The 24,804-nt window shown below is 47.1% G+C and overlaps 3 protein-coding genes across 5 annotated transcripts; 2 read left to right on the forward strand and 1 right to left on the reverse strand.

Moving 5' to 3' along the window:
* Nucleotides 1-893: 893 nt before the first annotated feature.
* tmem238a (transmembrane protein 238a) lies at nucleotides 894-2,393 on the reverse strand. 2 transcript variants are annotated; one of them, XM_040189689.2, is made up of 3 exons: nucleotides 2,260-2,393; nucleotides 1,518-1,675; nucleotides 894-1,247 (listed from the first exon to the last, which is right to left on the reverse strand). In XM_040189689.2, exons 1-3 carry the CDS (start codon nucleotides 2,391-2,393, stop codon nucleotides 1,084-1,086), a joined length of 456 nt encoding a protein of 151 aa, XP_040045623.2. In that variant the 3' UTR covers nucleotides 894-1,083. The 2 variants fall into 2 exon arrangements, with proteins under 2 accessions (XP_040045623.2, XP_077937465.1); XM_078081339.1 differs by lacking the exon at nucleotides 2,260-2,393 and adding an exon at nucleotides 1,947-2,214.
* An 89-nt stretch (nucleotides 2,394-2,482) lies between these two features.
* On the forward strand, nucleotides 2,483-6,386 carry LOC120826995 (coiled-coil domain-containing protein 106). Of its 2 annotated transcripts, none has more exons than XM_040189655.2 (7): nucleotides 2,483-2,729; nucleotides 3,259-3,426; nucleotides 3,645-3,836; nucleotides 4,706-4,852; nucleotides 4,964-5,170; nucleotides 5,358-5,518; nucleotides 5,637-6,386. In XM_040189655.2, the coding sequence occupies exons 1-7, from the start codon at nucleotides 2,690-2,692 to the stop codon at nucleotides 5,790-5,792; spliced, it is 1,071 nt and encodes a 356-aa protein (XP_040045589.2). In that variant the 5' UTR covers nucleotides 2,483-2,689; the 3' UTR covers nucleotides 5,793-6,386. The 2 variants fall into 2 exon arrangements, with proteins under 2 accessions (XP_040045589.2, XP_040045588.2); XM_040189654.2 differs by having other exon boundaries at nucleotides 2,540-3,139.
* Nucleotides 6,387-8,241: 1,855 nt separating this feature from the next.
* LOC120826800 (CCR4-NOT transcription complex subunit 3-like) lies at nucleotides 8,242-23,136 on the forward strand. Its single transcript, XM_078081340.1, is given in 20 exon segments — nucleotides 8,242-8,416; nucleotides 10,160-10,222; nucleotides 12,860-12,927; nucleotides 13,724-13,798; nucleotides 14,146-14,235; nucleotides 14,686-14,767; nucleotides 14,770-14,813; nucleotides 15,098-15,193; nucleotides 15,785-15,913; nucleotides 15,997-16,087; nucleotides 16,181-16,314; nucleotides 16,983-17,039; nucleotides 17,221-18,211; nucleotides 18,306-18,411; nucleotides 18,511-18,655; nucleotides 19,094-19,190; nucleotides 19,435-19,663; nucleotides 20,372-20,504; nucleotides 20,598-20,723; nucleotides 20,838-23,136. Coding segments are annotated over 19 exon segments (2,817 nt in total). The 5' UTR covers nucleotides 8,242-8,416; nucleotides 10,160-10,197; the 3' UTR covers nucleotides 20,937-23,136.
* Nucleotides 23,137-24,804: the final 1,668 nt, after the last annotated feature.

Here is a 24,804-nt window from a genome sequence, read left to right on the forward strand (position 1 = left end):
GCAGCCCTGCATCTGTCCCGTGTTTACGGGTCAATTGGATTATCTGAGTCGTGTGAAGGAGAAACTTCCTTTTTGGTGGAGAGAAGATCTGCAGCCCGGTTAGTTCCTCTCAGACTGTAAACATCACGTGTTCCCTGTCGAGGAGCTCGTGTTGTTGTAGTTCTTGTTATTTACCAGCAGAGGTCAGTACACAGTATAATTCCACAAATTCTCTGATAAAATCACAACACCACGAGGAACCAAGAAGATAAAAATAGTAATAATCTATGCAGAGGAATCAGAATTAGGTAACGGTAATAACTACAATATGATGGTATAGTGTAAATAAAATATTTGGGGAACAAAATGCACTTTGGACACACAATAACTTTATTTGCCCGATCTAAATAATTATATTTATTTCCTTTATCGTTTTAAATAAATTGTTTTAAATTGCTCTAATGCCTTTTTTACACCTCACATTGTGCAAATCTTAATAAAATTAACAATAGATCAATAATAAGACTAAGATTTAAATAAAAAGAACTCCTGATTTTTCTGAGTGAAGTACAAAATATAATATGTAATATATTCATTCATGAACAGATGCCTATTATGAACAAAATATATATATATGCAATGAGAAAAAATAGAATTGAAACACTGCATACACTAATAACATTAAGGTATATATATATATATATATATATATATATATATATATATATATATATATATATATATAACACATTTAATAAAACATATATACTAGACATACATATACTTCACAGTATGCTTTTGCGCTCTATGGAGATCCTTCTATTTTTATTGGTATTATACGGTTTTTATTTTTTAAATCATTAAAATGCATAAATGTATCATGTGAATAAATAAATGTAACAAAAACAGACCTATAGTGTATAAAAATGCATTTATTGAAATCCAACCAGAGACCACGTATGAACACTAAGCAATACGAATAATGATAAAATAACAACATCACGTAACAGATGTGACTGAAATGCTTTCGCTGCAGCTCGCTTTAACGCCGCCGCCCGGGGCTTTTAAACTGAAATGGCGGACGGCGCTTCCTGTCCCCTCGGCTCAGAGGTGACCCTTGTAGGAGCGGATCTTGCGGCTGAGGTTGCGCGCCAGCCGGTCCACGGCGCTGCTGATGTGCCCGAGCTCCCTCTTGGAGGTCAGGCCCTCGATGTTTCCGCTGTACCACAGCACCCAGCCCGCCAGCGACATCACCACGAACAGGGCCCCTGCGGACGGGCCGGAGGTTAGACAGCCGCTCGGGCCCCTGAGAAGTGGCCCCATTCAGAAAAAAAAACATTTGAATGCTGAGAATAAAAACAATAAAACGTGTCGTTTTGCTTATTTCTTTCCGTTTCAGTTCATGTGAATGGCGTCAGCTGACAGGAAGTGGGCGCCGACCCGATCCGTTCACTGGTCTTTGGCGTAATGGCTTCCTTTGATTTGAACCTGATCCTCTTTCCCCTCCACCAGTCTGCAACTCATCCGATGTTTCATACCAGTATAGACCAGCAAGTCGCCAAAGTCCCGCCCTTGGATCTCCAGGGGGGCGAAGACTCCCACCAGCAGAGCGGTTCCTCCCAGTAAATCCATCAGCACGGCAAAGGCCAGGGCCAGTTTACAGTGGGAGAGGCCGTCACAGAACGCCATAATGCAGCTGGGGGAGAGAGGCAGTTATTACCCGTTTCATCAGGCAGACGTGAGATCAGGAAAACTTTCAAAGGGGCCATTTTTTTTTTATTAAATCTGGCTTTTAGAGCTGCATGCAAGTTTTGGCGCCCATCATATTTAAATATGTACATTGAACGATTCTACATAATAGTACAACGGTAATAATGATCTAATATCAAGATATAATAGTAAAACAGTCACGCGGCACATTCTTCAGATTTTTACTTGAATTGAGATTTTAAATGTTGTACAAGTACCTTTACTTAAGTAATTTATCTGAAAATGTCATCTTTTTGTAAATCAATAGCTCGTGTTACACGTTTGATTCCAGTGTAAGATGCTTTCCAGTTGTCCCGCTGTGACGTCATCGCTGAATTTTTCTACACAACGAAAGTTGATTAAACTAATCTAGAAAAACATGGATAGTGTAGAAGTTGTCCGTCATATTGCGTCATGGACTCGATCTCAGCAGGTAGCCTCCTCAGGTGAGTGAGTCCTTTGGCTTCTTATCGAACACAACACTGCAGACACACTTCATTGTGTTTATTTATATTCCCTTCTTTGACTCACGTGCTTTTTTTTTTCGTCCGTCCAGCTGCACAGAACCTCAATCTTCCGGCTTTCGCGGCTCTCCTGCTTTCGCTTCCGCGTCGCTCACCTTTTCCGCCTTCTCTGAAAGCTGGGCTCCGCCTCCTCAGGTACATCCGGTGCGAGCCCGCGGCTTTCCGACCCTCCAATCGCGGAAAGGCGGCTCGCGCACACTTCCGTCGGAGCGTTTTAAACCCGAAGCTTTAAGAGGCGCGCGAACGCCGTCGTTGTGCGCATGCGCGCCGCCCAGCCCCGTGCACCTGTTGGAGCCACTTATAATCAGGTAATTGCAGCTGCGCGTCGTTGCGGGCTGTATTACAGAAGTATAACTGCGCGCGGTGCTGCTGGAGGCGGATAATAACTACAGTTATTAACTAGTCCGACATCTCACCTGAACACGGAACCGTCCACCATGGAGCCTCCGACCGGCAGAGACGAAGCCCAGCGGACAGGTAACGGCGCGCGGGGAGCGGCGCGTCCGTCCGCCGACGCGACGGATCCCGTTTAACGGACTTTAAAATAAAACGTCCGTTCTGGGACTTTAATGTCATCTTCTCGACAGTTATAGATTCAAATGTTTTGTGTTGTATTTCTCTCAACTAAACGATCGCTGCCTCAGTAGATTATCATTATTATGTCGAGCTGATATAGTGATATATTGCACGTTTTAATGAGCTAATGGGTCTCATTGAGTTTTATACTCGTTAGACGCCTTTTTCGATGTTATGACCATTTTACTGGCGTTCTGTTTTATTTATTACCATATAAATGACAAAGTGTGTGTGCAACATTATGTTTTTTCTCCTTTTAAAAAACATTTTTCTTTATTTGTTTATTTGCACTCATTGTTTCCTTTTCCACGGTAATTGATATACAACACTTTATTTAAAGATCTTGGTTTATGGATTAACTATGGATTCATTCTTTTAAAAAATTAGTAATTTCCATTCTGAGAGCCACTTTTTCCCTCGTCGATGTCAGAGCACTACTTGCCCCAGCCGTCTTCCTCCTCGCCATCGGGTGGAGGAAGGGAAGAAGAAGGAGGTGGAGGAGGTCTGTACCTGGATGCCTATGAGGTGTCTTTCCCTCTGGAGGAAAGCATGGAGAGGCCTCCTGCGTATCACCTGAACCAGGGTCAGCAGATGGACGGTGCGCCATACGTCTTTCTCTTTATACATGTGACAAAATGATGACGGTGAAAGAAGTGCAAGCAATATATATATATATTTATATATATATTATTACCTAATGCAGTTGATGAGTTTCTTTAACTTTCGGCTCCTGTGCCTCATTTGGGGAAGTTGAGTGAAGGACCACCGTCTTGAGCTTTCGGGAGTAAACGTTCCCTTATGCTTCTCCCCCTGCAGACCCCGTGGTGCAGGAGCCCCCTCACTCTCCGTACAGCCCGTTCATCCTGGTCTCCAACCTGCGAGCTCACTTGTACGTCACTCTGGAGAAGAACGCCTGGCTGCAGAAGCGCATCGAGGAGCTGGAGGAGGAACGCAACTTCCTGCGCTGTCAGCTGGACCGGTTCATCGTCAGTTTGAGGGGTCCAGAGGGTGAGGAGCCGGCCGACCCCTCCCTCGCTTTTATTTTGTTTACCACATGAGAGTCACCGATGACTGAAGCCATGAAACATGCAGCACATAGTCCAGTTGGAAACAAGTCAGAACTGCATGTATTAGAGCTGCATTCTCTGCAGTGACCAGCAGGGGGCGACTCCTCTGCTCCCATAGACGTCTATGAGGAAATGACTCTACTTCTCTGTAGTGACCAGCAGGGGGCGACTCCTCTGCTCCCATAGACGTCTATGAGGAAATGACTCTACTTCTCTGTAGTGACCAGCAGGGGGCGACTCCTCTGCTCCCATAGACGTCTATGAGGAAATGACTCTACTTCTCTGTAGTGACCAGCAGGGGGCGACTCCTCTGCTCCCATAGGCGTCTATGAGGAAATGACTCTACTTCTCTGTAGTGACCAGCAGGGGGCGACTCCTCTGCTCCCATAGACGTCTATGAGGAAATGACTCTACTTCTCTGTAGTGACCAGCAGGGGGCGACTCCTCTGCTCCCATAGACGTCTATGAGGAAATGACTCTACTTCTCTGTAGTGACCAGCAGGGGGCGACTCCTCTGCTCCCATAGACGTCTATGAGGAAATGACTCTACTTCTCTCTGGATTTATTCCCTCAGTAAACCATCTAGTTTCAGGTCTTCTTCAATGCAGCCTGATGTTCATTTTGTGAATTATGGTCCATTTACAGTCAAACAGACCATGAGGCAGGGGAGGCTTGAGGGCGGGGCTTACTCTGATTGACAGGTTGCTACCTCGGCGTGTCTTCACTTGATGAAAGCTAAATGTATGCAGACGTTTCCCCATCACGTGGTCTTCTTTCTTTCTTCTTTTCCTTTTTTTCTCCCAATAACAGAGTGGTGTGGGGACGCCCAGCGCGGTGTGAAGGTCCAGCCCGCCAGCCCCCCCTCCCCTCCCTCCCCCATGACCACCAGGTCCGGGATGACCCTGAAGCGGCTGCAGGGTTCAGGCCCCCGGACCCGTCGCAGCACCGCCGTCCCCGGTGAGCAGATTGTCTCATCGTGTCAACAAAAAGAATGTCCACGTTTCAAGTATCACGCCGCAAACTGTTCCTGCGATGCGTCATCGCCGCCTCGTCATTTCACGTCCGCAGTGAAGCAGGAGTTTCACCTGGAGGAGGACAAGTACTACACCGAGGACGAGTACGTGGAGGAGGAAGAGGAGGACGACGAGGACGAGGACGAGGACTCCTCGGCGGAGAAGGGGTCGAAGAAGAAGGGCCGAGGGCGAGGCAACGCGGAACCGAGGATGAAGATGAGAAGGATCTTCAGGATCACCCACGGCAGGGAGAGACAGAGAGGTGGGAGCTTTACTCAATCACGCATACTATGTAGCACACAGTACTATATAACAGTACTACATCACTTCATTCCACTAAACTTCCAGACGGCTACGACACTGTCGCTTTAAGAAACAAAAACCAACAACATGGTTCTTATCTTACGCCTCCATTCAGTCTCCCCTTCTCCCCACCTCGTCCTCCACAGTTAAAGACCCCGAGGGGGTCATGATCCGCTACAAGAAGATCCTGGCCACCTACCAGCGGGTGAGGAGCATGTCCCGGGCCTTCCAGATCCACGGCGTGGACCGGAACACCATGGCCTCCACCTCCCCCATCGCGGAGCTGCTGCTGATGGCTCCCGAGAAGGTCTGACCTTGTCCTGTTGCCATGGCAGCGGCGCTGAGCCCCTTCAAAGTCCTGGCCCCGATGCAGAGCCTGAAAGGGTTCCGTATGGACGGTGTCTAACAACCACTCTGACCTGCAGGTGGCCGAGGTCGGGGAGTTTGAGGCATCGAAGGAGAAGCTGTTGGATTACGCCCGGCGGTGCTACAAGACCATGGACGACCAGACGCACGCCAAGGTCCAGACCATGAAGAAGACCCACAAGCTGCTGCCCATCTCTTACAGGTTCAGGAACTGACCGTCACGCGGCAGGTTCGTCTTTATTTCGAAACCGCTTCCACTTTCGTTTTGTATCGCCTTTAAAATAAGGAGAAGAAATGAGAAGATCAGATACCAAAAGTAACAGGAGTGATTTGCAAATAAGCTGCTTGATTTATATTTATTGTTTTTCCTTTTTATTTATGGTTTTGGCTTTTTTTTTATGTCTCTGCTGTAGTGAAGATATTTATTTGAGGGCACGGCTACTTTTTTTATTCTTTTCTCAGGAATAATCTGAAGTTATATTTCATCTCGAAGACACAGTATGTCGTTGGAAACAAGTTTAATTTCAAAGGCTTCTGAAATCAGAGCAGCAAACGTGTCAGTGTGAGCGAGTATTTACAGATTGTTTATGGAGACCTTCCCTTTTTTTGTTCTGTACCGAAAAGAGATATGCAAATGTATTTGCCTTTTATTCATTTTCGACACAGTATTTTTGCACTGAATTTGTTATTGTTTTGTCAAATATTTGCGTTTGTTTGTGCCTTCGTCAGATGTTGTGATCTTGTGAACCGTACGCCGTTAAAAGGTTTCAAGTCTCATCGTAAAAGAAAATAAATCACTTTAAATGTAAGATTGGTTGTTGTCGGGGTTTTGTTTTACAATTGGGACACGATTTATGAATGATGTATATGAAGGTTATGAATTCAGAGTCCATTCAGACCAGTTTATGAGTACTAATACCACCGCTATACTCTATTTTTTACTTTACTTTTACTTACCAACTGCTCAAAAAGTTTACTGCAGCAAATCATTTAATTCTACAGTAATTCACAAATTGATTCATTTTAAAGTATCGGAACACAGATTTCCCTTTTTGAACATCTATGAAATGAGACAAAGGCTGCGGCGCCCTCCAGCGGCCGGAAGGAGCAATGCAGATGTTATGATTTATTGCATTGTGGTGCCATGTACAAAAAAGTTATAAACAAAAGTAAAAGTGACCATTAAAAGCAGTTAAGCTGCAAAGAAAATAGTGCTCATGGAGCAGAAAACTCGATCGAAACATCTATCAAACAGTTTGACGTGAGTCATCTATTGTATCCTTTATCTGTTGCTCTAAAATTTAAATAGAAACACTTGTACACTTTATACAACTTAAAATATTATATCTGCCAGTAAGTCAAATATACAAAATACTTATATTACACGTGTAATATGAAAATGTAACTAACATCATAAATTATGAAATATTGTTGTTTTTTTTGTGCGTGGAAGTGCAAACTCATTTATTATGCCTTGTTTATTTTTTGGGGGACGGTAAAAGGACATAAAACTTAACGTTGGGTCTGTCTCTGAATTAACCTTTAAACAGATACTGAAAACGCAACATAAATTACACAATGACACAATAAAATAACCTGGAAATGTAAGTTGGTTGTTCATGACTGAAAGACTCTTCTTTGATAGCAATTTTAATTCCTTAATGGGTAAGGACTCGTACACTGAACAACTAAAGGAGTTATATTGCTTTTGCCCTGTCTGCCTGAGATCAACCAGGACACAAGAAATATATGGGAAATGAGTAATATAAGTAAATACAGACCCCTAGGACCCCAACTGTCACCATAATGTTTTACAAAATTAATCTGGATGAAAAGGAATATTCACAGTTGAAATAATGTAAATTGTAACATTTTGTTAGCATTGAGGAATACATACAGAAGACCATTACATTATGTTCATGTTTATACACACTTGACCTTTGCAATGCAATGTATTAAGTGATAATGGTTTTAAAGCCTCACTGCAGCGTGGAGGGCACGAAGCCCCCCAAAGTGTGATCAATAACTGGATGTTTCCATCAGTCGACATGCAGCCGTAGCTCGCAGGTCAACTACGATGTGAGTTTCATGAATCATAATGAGGGTCAGACAACAATGATTTGAAAACATAACTGGTGAAAAACAATGATATTAATACATTTGCTTTGCGTAGCGCTTTAAAAGATCTCCGGTTTTAACACGTGGCTTACTGCGTTAAAATGTTGTTTTTTTACGTGTAGGGGTGGTGCCAAATTGTAAACCGGCTTAATTCCTTTTGAACTTATTGTGGATTTCACTTTTGTTTTGAAAAGAAACATTAACATTAATGACAACAAGATAAACAAGCTTCATGGGATTTTACGGAATGAACTTGACATGTTCACACCTAACTAGAATACACAATTCCGTGGTAAAATACAAACATTTGTCATAGTCGGTTGGTTCGTTTGTTATTGTAAATAAAGTTGAGGGGAAAAAAATCCAGAAGGGGGCGCGGCACAATTGTGTTTAACCTTTCACCTTTACAAACAGTCCAATCAGAGCGGGAGTCATCCGGGAAGTAGTAAAATCTGCCTGTCATGACCGACAGCAGACCTTAACGAATGAGAGCCCAGGATTGGCCGCAGTAGGCCAATCACAGACACGCTGGGCGGGACTCGTGTCCAACAGGGCATCAGAGGAGGAGGTGTTCCTGGCAGCCATCTTGGATGTGCGGAGTGATTGTTTAGCGAGAAGAATTGACATTATATTTTTAGAAAAATAGCCTTTGTACTGAATCGTTGAAGCTTTGCCGCAGTGTGGCGACCGAGGGGAGACATCGCAGCTCGGAAAAATCCAGGTAAATACACCGCAGACTCAAAGGTGATGCATTTATGTGCCTCCCCCCCTCCCTCTCCCCATTCTGCCTCTCTCCCCTTTCCAAATTGTGTCTCCCACATCAGATAGCGTTGCCGGTGAGAAGCTGCAGCCCCCCACACTGACAACACATCAACGTGTGTTTTTCCGTTAAAAAACGGGGGGGAATGCTCAACTTCCTCCGCAGGTCCGCGGCATGCAAACTTGAGTTTGTTTTAAAGTGTGTGCCCGCGAATGTTGCCCCAATGACACTGATGATGCGCGCATTGTTTATAAACATCCCGGGCTAACAAATGTTTGCCCCGGCTAGTTCGTTAGCTTCAGCTAGCACCATTGCCGGCGTAGTTACTAGATTACGCAATAAAATGGCCAAACTGTGAAAGTATCTTTAGTTGAACAGTGTGAACGCGTGTTAGCGGAGGGGTAAGGTGTGTGTGTGTGTGTGTGTGTGTGGGGGGGGGGGGGGGGTCCAGATGTTTGCACCTGTTTGGGGGAGTAATGCTAAAGCTAATCCAGACATCAGTCTGTTAAAAGTCGTCCTGACGGGCTGCTGTTACAGAACCAGATCGTGCACACGAGCACTTTAAGTTACACAAATACGACTCAGTTTACGATGTGATTCTTTGTTTTTCAAAAGATCGTTATATAGTTAATCTGACGCAACATCACCAGGCCACACAGACACAACAATAACAACAACACGTATAGGTTTCATTCCGTTGTTGTATATTGCAATGTTATCGATCACGTCGGTGGGGGCATCACACTTTTCACACACAGGTGGGTTTTGTTCAAACAACGACTTCTATACAAAAGTACACATGTTGGGGCGTCGCATAGCTGTATTTGGAAAGCTGACAGACAAATGAAGTAGAACAGAGGTTATAATACACTTAGTAGCACCTTTTGACACAGTGAGTTCAGAGTGAAGGAACCAGAGAATAAATACAAACCTCTAAAGAACTGGAAATATATATATATACACAGACACACACATATATACATGTATATATATTATGTGGTATATATGTAAAGTGCAGTAGGAAACAATCTGTGCTCCATTTTTTTATTTTAGTATTATTTGAACTTAAGACATAAGAAAAAATACACCGTAAATGTTCTTTTATCGCGGTTATTTTCTCTTAGGCACATGCAGATTGGACACCAGACTTTCAAGGTTTATTTTGAAGATATATTACATCTTAGGTTTCAATTATGGAGGCGTCGATGCCTCCCGCTTGAAGTGCTTTCAAAGTATTTAGGCAAGCCACTTCTCCAAAAGTGATCTATCGAAGCTAACCGACCTGTCGTATACCTGTAGCGCTCCTCAGCTGGGGCTATTAAGAAGTAATCATTCATAAATAATGGTATGAAATCAGCGGTGGAATATGTAACGAGGTCGTGTGAGACTTAAACACCTCTGAAGTGACTCCTTGCATTTCATTGGACAAGAAAAAAGATATCCAAGGGAGGATGTTTCTTTTAGTTACAGCAAACTCTCGTGAGGTCGTTCTGGAGGTTAAAGGTCAAGCTCCCCTGCAGCGCTGCCGCTCCATCACGGTGATTCAGTGTTTTGCCCAAAGGCGCTTCGGCAGGGCAGCTATGGTCCCTTCATCTCTCCGTCTCTCCTCGTCAGCCCGTTTTCTTCGCTGCATGTCGTTCTTAAAAAACAATGAATTACTAATGAATGAAAACTCAAACACGCTTCTGTCTGTTTGTTCTGCAGTGAAAGAAGGCATGAAGACATCATCCTAGTCATCAGTCATGGCCGATAAAAGGAAACTTCAAGGTGAGATCTTTTTGTGTGTGCGTGTGTGTGTGTGTGTGTGCGCGTGCGCGTGTGTGTGTGTGTCGTCAACAGTGTCTCCCATCAAAACATCTGAAATAATGCAAAGCAGGAATTGTTGCGGTTGGACACGAGTGGCAGAAGTAATACAGGAATCAAGCAGGTTAAAACCGCAGATTAAACCCATCGCTGCGGCTTCAGGGCATCACGCTTTGTTTCCTCCTCCGCGGGGAACAAAAGAACCTCCCCGCCTGCCGCTGCCCGGTCCAAAGACAAGTCGTGCCTCTCGTCCTGCCCGCTGAAGCCCAAACACGAGGGATTCACAGAGATCTTTAGTCACTTCTTACCTTATCAAATGAAGACTGATGCAGCAGCTGTTGTTTCAAAGTATTTCTGCCTGATTTTATTTTATCAATAGAGGCATCAATGAAAACATTCAGCATTCTAAAAGTGAGTTATACCTTATGTTAGTTCTGAAACAACTATTTTATTTAGCCTTCTTTCAACAAAAAAAGGATAATTTAATCAGAAGGAGAAAGAAAAAGCTGCAGAATGGTTTTAAACAACGTATTGATTGAGGTGAACTTGTTTAGCACGACGTCCGTTATCATTTTGTTTCACTGTCTACCAGAACCAATCCTGGGTTGAAGGTGAAGCATAAATCAAATGTAATAAACGTTTCTCACTGCGACGACTTCAACGTTGTTTTGTTGCTCGTCCTTCTCCGACTGTTTAAAAAAACATTTGACTTGACTTCCGCCAACGATGGGGCCTCGGTTGGTTCTGCCACCACGCGCCTCCTCTCCAAACCGGCAGCTGCAGCAGCACATGCCAGCAACTGTCGTCCGGCTCGGACCGCAAATAAACCGCCGAGGAAACACGCAAACCACCAGCGGGAGCTTCAGCTTCGGACAGCCATCAGGGAAATAGCAGTGAATAACTTTTACAAACCGCCTTCCTGAGCAGAGGGATTCTCCCTCCACGTGACCTCCTGTGACCTCGCTCGCTCTCGTGTTTACAAACTAAGCAAGAAGAAGAGGTTCAGTCCGACTGCACCCAGCCGCCGCTTCAATCTGCTCGCGCGGCGTCTTCCTCCTTCTGACATTAATAATCCGAGCGTATTAATACGACGGCAGAATTAGGAGGCGACATTTGCCTCTTTGAATGAGTGAGAAAGCTTCCTTTGTTTCGTCCACTTCGGTTGAAGTCGTTAACATTAGAAGCCCCGGCCCGGTTGTTTCGGGGGGGGGGGGGGGGGGGGGGTCCTGAAGCAGCGCCGGGTTTGACGCCATCACACCGAGACAATGTGGGACTCCTAAAGACACCCAGATGAGTAAATAGACCCCAAACCTTTCGTTAGCGCCTCGGACTGGTCACATGTTTTCTCGACGTCTGGGACTGAATATGCTAATCAATAAAATAATAGTAAAATAATGCTGTTAGTTCATATTGAATGACATATCAAAAAGGTGAAATACATTGACGCACATTCTGAATGCCCAGATTGTGAAAATAGACGTGGCAGCTCCTCTTTCACTTCAAACCCAAAACCAAATGAACGGTATTCTATTACAGGAGCTTCCAAACGGATCAGATGTGTCCTGAAGCGCTGTCCCTCCTCCGTGTCTCCTTGTCTTCACACCTTCCTCCTCTGTCTCTCTTCTGCTGTTTGGGACCTAATTGATTAGTAATGACGACGTGAATAATCTCACGTACACGATTGTGTTGTGAAAGAATAAACAGCCACGATCAAGTATGTTAGCAATGATCAATGTACCGCTTGATGTTTAAAGTCGAGCTCAGAGAACATGTGATGTATTTAGGCGTCGACTTTGCTGCTGCTGTTGTTGTTGTTGTGTGTTGTTTTTTAATTTTTTTAAATTTTCGTCAAATCTGCACAAATTTATGACGACAGATTTTTTTTTTCCCCCCCAATTTTTTTTGTGTTTCCTGCTCAGACTGCAGACACGTGAGCGCGAGTCCGATTTGGATCAGATGCAAGAGACCATATCAATCCAGTTCAGGAATTAAAAGTGTTTTTTCCCTGTGTTACTCACAGTAGGAATCCCTCCACACGGCAGCGTACTGAAGAGAACCAATAGAACCAAGCGGGGGGAAAAGAATAGTCTTTTTTCTTCTTTTTTTTTTTTTGCCGGAGCTGATGATGATGATGATGATGACGGAAGTGTCTAAGTGCTGATCCGTCTGTTGAGAGTTGTACACGCACGGCACCCAAGGTGCACTCATGAAAAAAATGGCGAGAGGTAGCCTTGCAAAAGGCAAGTGGAAAAAAAAAAAAAAAGCATTAACGTTGAACCCTGAAGCACAATGTGTCTCTTTAAGATGTGCATATTTCATAAGGATGTCAAGCACCATTTGTAAACGCTCTGCTGTCCCGTGTGGAGTGCGTGTGCATGTGTGTGTGTTTGTGTGATACCAGGAGCCGGCTGTGTTACCGGCGTGCCGTGTTTTAACATCACAAAACTGACTTCTAATGAAATGAGTTTTTGTTTTCTTTGCTGCAGATAATCCGTTAAATCTGCTTCTCTGACCTCATGTGCGCCGCCGAGTGTTTGGACTTGTGAACGCCGCCGCTGTTGCTTCTCTGCTCGTTAATTCCGCGCCTCTCTTCTCCCGCAGGTGAAATAGATCGATGTCTGAAAAAAGTAGCGGAAGGAGTCGAACAGTTTGAAGACATTTGGCAAAAGGTGAGCAAGGTTCGCCGGAGGGATGGAACTGCAGCTCGCGTCCCAAAACGTGAAGACACATGAGATGAGATGCTTTAAAGCAGATGACGCCGGGGAAATGAAAGAACAACAGAATAATGAAAGCAGCAAAGAGAAGCTGAAACCAACAATCCAGCTCACTGAGTTTTATTGTTGCCAATCAACTAATTGCTCCTCTGATTGTGATTCTTTGTCTTATAATTGGGGAGTAAATGCTGACAGAATCCTGTCGCGTGGTTTATTCATTTGGATCCGGATTGAGAGGAAGGAGAAACATCTAACATTGGTAGTTTAGTTCATTTCCCCACCTCCGAGTCACTGTTGTAAGCCGAGCCGTTGTCAGAGCGGCCCGGCGGGCCGATCCGCTCCCGGCGGCTCCTTCCCCTTTGCTACGTCCATTCGGCTCCACGAGTTTGGTTTTCTCACCACCTTTTGTGTAACGGCTTCTTTTCGTGGATGTTTTTTGGATTGAGCAGCACAGAGCTGGAACAAATAAAGGAAAGAACAAATAATAATGTTCTAAGTCTACATAAAAATGTGTTGCACCAATAATAGCCTGTCATCGTAGCACGCCCATATAAAATGTGTATTTATTGGCATATAGTGTGTATCTTTAACTGGTATTAAATAAGAATCTAATGTAATCCCACATACTTATCACAGATATTAACATACATTCTGTTAACTCAGGGTTTCAGACCCCTGTGTTAACGTTTGACTGAATATATTTAATATATAAAATATGTCCTTTCTGTTGTGTTGCTTTTCTCCTGCTCAGCTCCACAATGCAGCCAACGCCAACCAGAAGGAGAAATATGAAGCAGACCTCAAGAAGGAGATTAAAAAGCTGCAGGTGAACAAACGCTCCTCTTCTGCTGTCCTTCGTTAACTCGTCTCTCCTCACAAATCCACTTTAGCTTTTACTGACATCAACTCTTCTGTTGAGGTTTTTCAAGTCTGTCATCTTATGACATCATCGCCCGTGCCTGCCCCCACCCACCCCCCCCTCAGGGGGGAGGTAGGGCTGATGCAACGGGTATTGAAGGGGTATTAAATATCCAAACCAAACTCCAAGCCGAGCCGGTTTGACTCAAGTTCACCGTCCGTGACCGAAGGACGAGTCTCTGCGAGCGTTCACTGATGCCCCCCCCCCCCCCCCCCCACCCTCTTTCCTCCCCTCTCCTCCTTCTGGTCCTCCAGCGTCTTCGAGACCAGATCAAGACGTGGGTTGCATCCAACGAGATCAAAGACAAAAGGCAGCTGGTGGAGAATCGCAAACTCATAGAGACGGTGAGTGGAACTCGAAATGATGGATAATGATGTCCTGTGGAGGTTGATTTCAAAGCTCTTTCAGGGAGTCGTCGGGTCAAAGGTCACAAGTTTACCGTCACTAATCTCAATACTTGACTTTCAATAACCAATCGGGGTTTTTTTTTAAACTGTTTTTTGTGTGGAAACACAATGCGGGTGAAAACCTTCCTGTCACATGCTGGTCCTTTCTCCGCTCATTGTCGCCTAGTTCTGCTATTTTATAGCTCCAGCCTAAAGATTACTGTGATTTCCTTTATTTTATTTCCCGGCTGCAAAATGTTCTCTCCACTGCACATTCATCTCTATCTGAGCAGCATCAAAACATCTGCGGGGGCTTTCCTGCCTGCAGAACATAGAAGATTACCGCGCATCGATATCGAGCACGGCCCTTTTCTAACCCGGGGTTTGTACTCCTTCGTCCGCCTGCAGCAAATGGAGCGCTTCAAAATAGTGGAGAGAGAGACGAAGACGAAGGCGTACTCTAAAGAGGGCTTGGGTCTGGCCCAGAAGGTGGACCGGCCCAGAAAGAGAAGGAGGAGGTCGGCAACTGGCTCACGGTGAGTAAATCACGTTCACCTTCACCTTCGCACTGCTGATCGTTCAGGTTATTTAAAACATAAAATGAATGTTTCATTATTTGGTCAACGTGTTGCTGGTGTTTTTCTGTTAGTCATCCGTCTGTTGACAGACGTACTACAGACTCACAATCACACATTTGGCCTAAAATAGAGCTAAATATGATCGAGAGGTCTCATATTTTTCCCACAGTAAATAACACAAAATGTACTCTTCATCGCGCTGTTAACTCTTTCTCCTCCTCTTCCCCCCCCCCCCCCCCCAGAACACCATCGACACGTTGAACATGCAGGTGGACCAGTTCGAGAGCGAAGTGGAATCTCTGTCGGTCCAGACCAGAAAAAAGAAAGGAGACAAAGAGGTCGGTCCCCCCCCCCATTGTTCTATTACACAGGGAATAATTAAACGAGCGGTGACTTCTGCCTCCACCTGCTGCCTCCACCTCTGTGGGTGTGCGTTCTTTGTCCTTTTCCTGCGTTTCATCCAACTGTCTCAAAAACGCAGTTCAACCTCCGAAATATTCAAACAAACAGAAACAACAACAACATACATGAAGTCTGAGGTGCTGGAGAACATTATTAAACATTGAAATGAGAAGTGGGGCTGCGGCGTGACGCGGCGTGTCAAGAAGTGCACATGCAGCTGCTCTTTAATGCACTTTTAATGCCGTACGTTCACCATTAAAGTTTGAACGCGCTTCTCACTGTGTAAACACGTCTTTCTTGCTCCTGCAATGAATCATTTATTCAAATGTTTTTCTTTCAATGCACGCCGTGCACACCCCCCCCCCCCCCCCTGCACCTCCCTTTCAATGTTAAATATGAACTTTTCTATACAAAATTGTGCGAGTGTGCTCGATCAGAGAGATGACTGAAGCACACATTTAGACCAACGAGAGCCCTTCAAACTCTGAATAACTGACACCCGAATTGTCCCTCGCCCACCTCTGAAGAACCAGGACCGCATCGAGGAGCTGAAGAAGTTCATCGAGAAGCATCGGCACCACATCCGGATGCTGGAGACGATACTGAGGATGCTGGACAACGACTCGATACAGGTGGACTCCATCAGGAAGATCAAGGTAGGCCCGCGGTCTTTGTGGGACCTCTTCGGCTCCGTCCCCGCGCCGCCTCTAAGCCGCCGCCTCCTCCGTCTCCTCTACAGGACGACGTGGAGTATTACCTGGACTCGTCGCAGGATCCGGACTTTGAGGAGAACGAGTTCCTCTACGACGACCTGGACCTGGACGACATCCGTAAGTAGAAGGAGAAACGTTTAACGGCTGAGAGGATGAGCACGTTGACCCCCGTTGACCCCCCCCTCTGTGTCTCTGATCAATTACCTCCAGCTCAGACGCTGGTCGCCACGTCTCCGCCCGGAAACTCGCAATTGGAGGACGAGATCTTCCAGAACTCCAGCAGCACGCCGAACTCCACCACCTCGTCCTCGCCCATCCCCCCGTCGCCCGCCACTTGCACTACGGTGAGAAGCCCCCCCCCCCCCCCCCCCCCCCCACTAACAGCAGGTCAACAGACGGTTTTAGAGAAACCTCTAAAAGAATCACACGTTAAGGAGGAAACCAAACAAACTGTCAGCAGGTTAATAATGTGCGTAATAATTAGCTCAGACATTCGATTCCACATCTGCTCTTATTTCTGCAGGCTTGCAGAAGAAGGTTCAGACTTTCTAATAACTCCAAAAGTCAACATGCATTATTAAAAAAAACATTCCCAACAGGTTTTTATCCAACCGGCTTTTCTGCTCGGTTGCATGTTTGTTGGCGTTCAGCCTCGTAGCTTCATTAAAACCCCCCAAACAACTTCCTGCTGAGGATCGACTCGTTGCATTCGACGTGGCCGATCAGAGCGTGAGGTAATTTGCCGCTGCCACCCGCTCCTTCCCGCGGCTACACCGCCTCCGCCCGCTCTCTCCGCCCACGCGCTGCCATTAGAGGTGAAAGGGAGGCGTGGTGGTGTTTAAAAAGTTCATTCTTTTAATCAACTGCAGAGTTAATCGACGAGCTCCTCAGATGAAAGTTGAAATCGGCGTTATCTTCTTTTAGTTTTACGTCTCTTTACGCCGGCGGACCTTTTTAACTTTTGTTATTTAGCAGCTTCACGTGGTAATTTGTGTTTGTGGGTTTTTTTCAGGAGAACTCCGAAGACGACAAGAAGAGGGGTCGCTCAACGGACAGCGAGGTCGGGCAGGTGAGTCTGAGGATGCGTGTCCTCACAACTAATGATCAATTAGTTATCTATATTATGTTGCTTTCTCTCAGTTTCAAATTCATATAAATTCAATATTTTTGGTCCACATTAATAAATGGGTTTCGTTATACTGAATGTTTTCTAATAATAATAACGCGTATCTTCTCACTTCTTTCTCCAGTCTCCTGTGAAGAACGGGAACCCCTCTTCCTCCTTGTCCTCCTCCTCGTCCTCCTCTTCTTCCTCCTCCTCCTCCTCCTCCTCTTCCTCCTCCGTCTCGGGGCTGACCTCGTCCTCGCTCGTCTCCGTGGCCAACATTTCCGGAGGGGGGCTGGGCGGCTCCGGGGGCGGCGGTCACCTCGGCGGCCTGGGGGGCCTCCTCTCCAACACGTCCGCAGGCAGCTACAGCAACGCCACCCAGCAGCCGCCCCACCCGTCGGCGCAGCAGCAAGTCAAGAACTTAGTCGGTACCTCCTCCTCGGCCCCCATCTCCATCCCCATCGCCTCCGCCAACAGCCACATGGTGTCCTCCTCCTCCCCCCCCAACGCCATCACTCAGGGCCTCTTCACCTCCATGTCCCAGCCGCAGGGCTCCACGCCCGCCAACAGCCTGGGCCTCAGCCTGGGGCTCTCGCTGGGCAAAGGCGGCATGTCCGGCGGCCCCATGTCCGGCAGCCTCGGCCTGTCGGGAATGTCGGCGTCCCTGAGCAACATGGCGAGCCTCCTGTCCGGCTCCACGCCGGCGCCCTACTCGCAAGCTGCCGCCGCCTCCGGGGCCATCGGCTCCGGCCTGCCGGGCTCCCTGGGTGGCATCGGCATCAACCCCACCACCACCAACAGCTCGGCGGGCTCCATCGGCAGCGGGAGCATCACGGTCGGCGGACCCACCTCCTCCTCCTCCTCCTCCGGCAGCCTGCTGGGCCCGGCGCCGGGGCTGGGCGGCGTGGGCTCCGGCATGCTGGGGCTGAGCTCCGGGCAGTCCGGGATGCAGGGGTCCTCGCTGATGTCCCTGAGCCCGGTCGGAGGCCTGGCGCCCGGCGGCGGAGGCGGAGGCGTGGGAGTCATCGGGAGCAACGGCGGCTCGGGGACGGGCGGGAGCGGCATTCTCGGCGGGAGCCTGGCGCTCTCCGTCCGGCAACCAGCCAACCAGCAGAAGCAGAACGGGAGCACAAGTGAGTGACCGACTGACCTCCGTTGACCTCTGGTGACCTGGAATCCTGAGGACGCCCACCCTGACCTCCGCGTCCCCCCCCCCCTCTGTCACAGGTTACAGCGCCGTGGTAGCAGACAGCACAGCGGACTCCGCCCTCACCAGTGCCAGCCAATCACAAAGCAGCCAACCCATGTCCTTGACCTCCACAGCCAATCAGCCGTGAGTGTCACGCTTCCTTTTTGATAAGTGTCTCTTTCATGTTGCCCCCTTTTTGTTCACCCCCCCCTCCCTCCCTCTCCCCCCCTCCTGTCTCCCCAGTAAGGACACTTGTTCCAGTTTATTGGGCTCTATTTGTTTGTCGCCCAGCTCCCCGTCGCCGGCCTTCTACAGCGAGGCCAAGGCGGCGAGCGGCGGCCTGCTGAACGGCCCGCTGTCGTACTCGCAGCCCTCCGACGGCATCAAGGTGAGCGGCTGTTCAGTGAAGCAGGTCACGGATTTCACGTCTCACACAACGATGCCGTTTTTGGTTTGACGTCGAGCTCCGTTCACTGTGAACGAGAAAAAAAAAAAAACGTCATCATGATGCGTTCACGTGTAATCTGGTGAGACGCCGTTTAGTCACAACGTAAAGGAGGCTTGATCAAACGAAACGATAACAGAAATCTATTGATCGCCATTCAAATAAAACATAATGAGGATCTAAATCTTTAGAACTTGCTGCTATAATCCAAAGAAAGAAAATCAATCTATTTAATGTAGTTTCCTCCCTCTGGGTGGAGGGTTTCCATCACAGCGAGATCCTCCGCCCGGGCAGCAACACACACACACACACACACACACACACACACGCTGGCGCGGTAGAACGTGTTTTCCCATGAGTCTCCTTGTCGGTCCTCATCAGCCCCAGGAGCCTCTGAGCAGCCTGAAGTCCATGGCCGAGCGAGCAGCACTCAGCTCAGGGATGGAGGGAGACGTGCCCTCCCTGCACCTCACCCCAGGTAACACGCACACACACACACACACACACGTGTACCTTTAACAACGGGAGATGCCGCGCTGCCACGGAGCAGAAATAGAAAGGCGGGAGTTTAATGGAACAAAGTGTCATCTCACCTCCCACTCTCAGCCACCCGAGCAGAACCTGCTGCTGAATGATCGACCCTGACTCAACTTCTCTCTCCCTGTCCCCCCATTTCCCCCCCCGACGCCTCCTCTCTCCCTCCCCCACCCTCCCGCGCCCAGTGTCCGTCTCCCGCCTCTCCTCGGACATCTTTCCCAGCGGCACCGTGGCCCCCTCGGGCCCGCCCTCCTCGGCGCCTCAGCTCTCGCTGTCGGAGGTCAGCATCCCCCCATCACTGGGGGTCTGCCCCCTGGGGCCGGTCCCCCTGTCCAAAGACCAGCTCTACCAACAGGCCATGGAGGAGGCGGCGTGGACCCACATGCCCCACCCGTCCGACTCGGAGAGGATCAGGTACAACGCCATGCAGTCGATTCTGTGTTCGGTGAAAGCACCGCGATGCCTTCAGGAATTAGGACAAAGCACTGCCGTTAATTATACAACGCTTTGTACGTCTACTCAGAAGGTACTTTGGTTACTAACTACTTTGCGTACTATATGAAGTGCAATTTACTTATCAGAAGTTTAACAATAATCCTGGTGACACCGTTACGTACCAACACAGATTATTCTGTAATCCCACACAGGCCCAATTGACATTTAAATCCAACACTCAAACGCTCTTGTCCAACCGGGCACACACACACACACACACACTCACACACACACACACACACACACTCTTCTCCTCTGTGTTAAATAAACACAAGATGTTGTTGTTGTTTTTTTTAGAAAATTATAATTACTTTCCAGCACACACACACACACACTGTTCAGCATACTGGTCGGTTTTAGTAGGAGGAGTTTGATCGGCTCTGGCTGCGTGTGATTGGGTCGCCATCATGAGCCCGGTGAACTCTGACCTGCTGACATTCTAAGTTATGAACGAGGTCGCGCTGGTTTTGCCGGTGATGTGAAATGTAATTGTTTCCCCGGACACCGATAAAGCTTTTTATTTTATTTAAACAGCCTGACTCCTTATCGACACAGTTTTTTGTCTTTGCATCAGTTTGGTCCGTCTAACCTCCCCCCCCCCCCCCCCCCCTCCCTCCCCTGTTACAGGCAGTACCTGATGAGGAACCCCTGCCCCACCCTGCCTTTCCACAACCAGGTGCCACCGCCTCACTCGGACACCGTGGAGTTCTACCAGAGGCTTTCCACAGAAACCCTCTTCTTCATCTTTTACTACCTGGAGGTCGGCAGCTGACTCGGTGTCATGTGATCACGGGCTCATCACAGCCAAGCGTTCCCACTCATTTAGTTCTTCCTCCTCTTCCTCGTCCCACAGGGCACGAAGGCCCAGTATCTGGCAGCCAAAGCCCTGAAGAAGCAGTCGTGGAGGTTCCACACCAAGTACATGATGTGGTTCCAGAGGCACGAGGAACCCAAGACCATCACGGACGAGTTCGAGCAGGTCATAAGATTATTACAATGATTGATTGATTAACGCCATCTGGAGCTTTTCCACGTTTTCGATATGAAACAAACTCCAAATGGCTCAAAGGCGGGTTTTTTTTTTGCTCTGCAGGGAACCTACATTTACTTTGACTACGAGAAATGGGGCCAGCGGAAGAAGGAAGGCTTCACGTTTGAGTACCGCTACCTGGAGGACCGAGACCTGCAGTGACCTGCAGCGACCTGCGAGGGCGGCGAGAGGCCGGGCGGGGGGGCGGGGCCAGCGGCTGACGTTCCCGGCCTCCACCTCGGCCCGTTTGGTCGGGGTGGGGGAGAGCGAGTGACCCTCCGTGCTCTGCCTCATTATCCCCGCCCCCCACCTCCCGGAAGTGACTCCTCCCACTCTCATCCTCCTCTTCCTCCTCTTTCTCCTCCTCCTCCATAATCAGGCATTTTTTGTTATTATTTCCTGAACTGGAACTGTCTTTAAATCAAGCCTCTTATTTGCTTTGGAAGATTTGTACACAAAAGAAAGATCTCACCTAATGATCAGAGAATCGCCAGCTTTCCCGCTCGATGTCATCGTCGTCTATCGGCTTAAACGCGTTCATTCAGCCCCGAAGAACCAAAGATAGTTGGTGAATCACTCAGTAAAGGCTCGACCGCCGCACACACACACAGTCTCACACACACAGACACACACACACACACACACTAAACCTGTGCTGGAAAGCATCATTTTTCGGTGGGACGGAAAATATCAAACTTGGTGCTAATATAAACTTCCTTTTTTTTGTTCCCCTGGACCACCTTCAATCCGTCTGCTCGCCCAGGTGGGAGAACCAAGCTCCCCCACCAGCTGGGTGGAGCATGCAGAGCCCCTCCCCTCTCCAGCTCTTTGTCCTCTTGTGGTAAAAGTGGCTGCTGGGGTTTTAGTTTTTCGGTGAATCCTCCGACCGTTTCCTGGTGTAAAAAATATCGCCCAGGGCCTCCGGGCGTGATGCCGCCGCTCCTTAAGACCGGATCAAACTCCCAATTCAGATCCATGTCGACATTCTCTCGAGTTGGTGCGCTTGGCCCCCCCGGGGGCTCTCGCCGCTCCCAGTGGGTCACATGGTGTCTTTTAGGAACCCAAGTTTCATTAAAAATAGGAAACATTTATCTAATTCTCCTCCGCTGGAGTCGAGTCGGGCAGGAAGCTTCGGTCGAGGCTTTTCTGACAGAAAGGCCGACGCCTCTCACACGTGTGCACGTTCAATATGAAGCACCGCGGCCAGTTAGCTTAGCATAAATACTCGTTAGCCTACAGTTACCCTCACTGGTTAAAAGCGGATTAATCTCCCAATACATCAATATTCCTACTCGTCTCACACAAACTGCTCCAGCAGTGATCACTGTGGGCGATGGATGCTGGATGGACGCCCCCCCCCCCCCCCCCTCTGTGCTGAAGAGCACAAACACCAGCGCTGCTGCCCACACCTCCGTCCTGCAGCTCTCCGCTTCGCCCTTCCACACTGGAGGGTTGTTGTTTCTTTTCGACCTGGGCGCACACAATAGACACACACACACAGACACACACACGCTTCCTGGCTCTCACCACCCAGTCATTCCACATCACACAGCAGCTCATCGTTTTCTATATTCAGTCTTTACTTTTCTAATCTTTAATTAGATGTTTCACTCCCGTTATCTCCATCACTCCACTTCTCTCTCACGCCTCCTCCTCCTCATCCTCCTCCTCCTCCTCCTCTTTTCATGCCAGGTAGATATTTCCTTTATTTCTCAGGAAGTATTTGATAGATCATTTTTACGAGGAAATGTATCCGCCAGCAGCACAACAAACAACTAGATAATCTCCCCCGACACATTTTGCAACCCAACTTCTGAATAATTTGTATCAATGCTTTGGGAACGTCGTCAACAGGCTTCTTCTTCTTTTCTTTTTTCTTCTTTTTTTAAAATCACAAACTATTATCCTCCAATGTTTGGAGCCGCACCGGAGAGAGAAAGCGAGTGAACCTCTGTCGGTTCACCGTGGTACAGAGAGGGGGGGGGGGGGCCCTGTTCTCCCTTTTAAAGAGCACTAACCTCTCCGGGGGAGGGGGGGGGGGGGGGGGGGGGTCACGGCTGGCCAACTCAACACTGATTCATCTGACTGACGGTCCTGCTTTTAACTTGTTTTTGTTTTTTGACAAGCGGAAGAGATGAGACGTCGAGCCCAGAGCCCAAATGTGAATCTCTCTCTGCCCCTTGACGACAGCGTTGTATAGACTCTCTCTTTAAAAAAGCCTCCTTTGGTTATTTTTTGTTGTTGTTGTTGTTGTCGTCAGACAGCATGGAATAATGACACTTGCAAAGTGGCGCTGAAAAAGTAAATAATGACATAACCATGAATAAAGGATTGTAAAATATTAATAAAAGAAGTACTTTTCAGAAAACTGCGCTTTCCCATCCTCTTTATTTTAAAGTGTTTTTGGTTAATCGGGTAGTAAATAAAGTACAATATTCCTACTCAAATGTAGCAGAGTACAAAGCAGCAGTTAAAAACCTTTTTCCTTAATCCTACTTAAGTTTGAGCAACGTCCTTCGAGGCGAAGTCTCTCATTCATTAATCCGTCGCTTCCTCTGCACCTTTCAAGATGAAAGTGCGTGTGTGTGTGTGTGCGCCTGTGTGTGTGCGTGTGTGGTTAATATCCTGCTAGTTTCCAGCGGTGTGAACAAAACGTTTTTTTATTTGTCTATTTAGTCCGTTTCTTTTGTTTGATGTATTTATTGCAGGATTTATTTATTGTAGGATTGTAGGATTAGACGCTAAAATTCTACACTGGCTACAATATTTACATATACAGTAGAGGTACTTAAAAAGTTTGCTATGAAAATTAATGCGACCATTAAAGCCCATTTTGCACACTGACTGCTTTTACTTTTAAATGTTGTGCGTTATTTTAGTTAAAGCACTACGCGCGTAGAATTTCAAAAATCTAATTATACGTTTGTTAGCTTTTAATAAAGAACTATTAATGAATCAAGTGGAACATTGAAAAAGAGACCGAATTAAACATCAGGAAATACTTTGATAAATGTATATATTTATATGTATATACGCTACCTAAAGTGTAAATGAAATGCCTATATACGTGTGTATATAAAATATATATATATATATATATTTGATATACGTGTGTATATCAAAAAATATATATTATATACGTGTGTATATCAAATATATATTATATTTAATTTATATATATATATATTTTTTTCAAATTTATATATATATATATGTATATCAAATTCTATATATATTACACACGTTTCTAATCCCATGTTGCAGCTGAGTCGGTGCCGTGTTTACCCCCCCCCCCCCCCGCGTGTTTACCCCCTCGCGGCTCGGTAGCGGTGACATACGGAGACGTTGCCTCCATATGTTCGTGTTCTGCTGCTCCTTCTGTTTCTGCTGCTGAGGCGTCAACACTGACATGTGAAGCTTTGCGTTGTCTCGGCTTTAAGGGCCAAAAACACTGGATCCAACATTTCCCACAATGCACGGGGGTTTTGCTTGACAGCCCGCGCCTCAAATCCTTTTCCAAACTCGTCACCTCCAGTTCGTGGTGAAAAAAAAAAACGTGTAGCCCGAGCGAAGATAAACCCGATGACGTCACCTCACCGGGTGTAGACGGCGGTGGAGTCGTACTTCCTGTGATGCGTTAAGTGACCTTAATTTGTCACATTGATGGAAAGAAGCCTCTTTAATCAGCTCAAAGGCTCTTTTTTCCCAAGCTGTGCATAACTTTATTTTAAATCTCAGCAAATCATCAAAAGCACATTTCGTGAAGCTCCTTGAGTCGCCCGCGACGGGTCACCGTGAACATCTACACGCGTGCTCCTGATCCCCAGAGGATGAACCCCTCTGACTTCTCCCCCATCGTTAAATGAATTAATTTACTACTTTACTACTCGGTTTGTTACCTGCAAGAGAAAAGCATGTTAGCATTGTGAGCATGTTAGCATGTAGCACGGAGTGGGGCTGTGGACTCTTGGGGCCTCATTTATAAACGTTGCGTACGCCGCTCTCTACGCAATAATTTGGGATTTATAAA

The sequence above is a fragment of the Gasterosteus aculeatus genome, chromosome 10 (genome assembly GCF_964276395.1).
Source record: "Gasterosteus aculeatus chromosome 10, fGasAcu3.hap1.1, whole genome shotgun sequence".
Lineage (NCBI taxonomy): Eukaryota > Metazoa > Chordata > Actinopteri > Perciformes > Gasterosteidae > Gasterosteus > Gasterosteus aculeatus.

Coding starts and splice junctions, on each gene's coding strand:
- tmem238a (XM_040189689.2), bottom strand. CDS start 2,393: ATGTACCTGAGGAGGCGGAGCCCAGCTTTCAGAGAAGGCGGAAAAGGT. Junction 1,676..2,259: donor CGGACGAAAAAAAAAAGCAC/GTGAGTCAAAGA, acceptor TCTCTCCCCCAG/CTGCATTATGGCGTTCTGTG. Junction 1,248..1,517: donor CGACTTGCTGGTCTATACTG/GTATGAAACATC, acceptor GCCCGTCCGCAG/GGGCCCTGTTCGTGGTGATG.
- LOC120826995 (XM_040189654.2), top strand. CDS start 3,046: ATGACAAAGTGTGTGTGCAACATTATGTTTTTTCTCCTTTTAAAAAAC. Junction 3,427..3,644: donor CCAGGGTCAGCAGATGGACG/GTGCGCCATACG, acceptor CTCCCCCTGCAG/ACCCCGTGGTGCAGGAGCCC. Junction 4,853..4,963: donor TCGCAGCACCGCCGTCCCCG/GTGAGCAGATTG, acceptor TCACGTCCGCAG/TGAAGCAGGAGTTTCACCTG.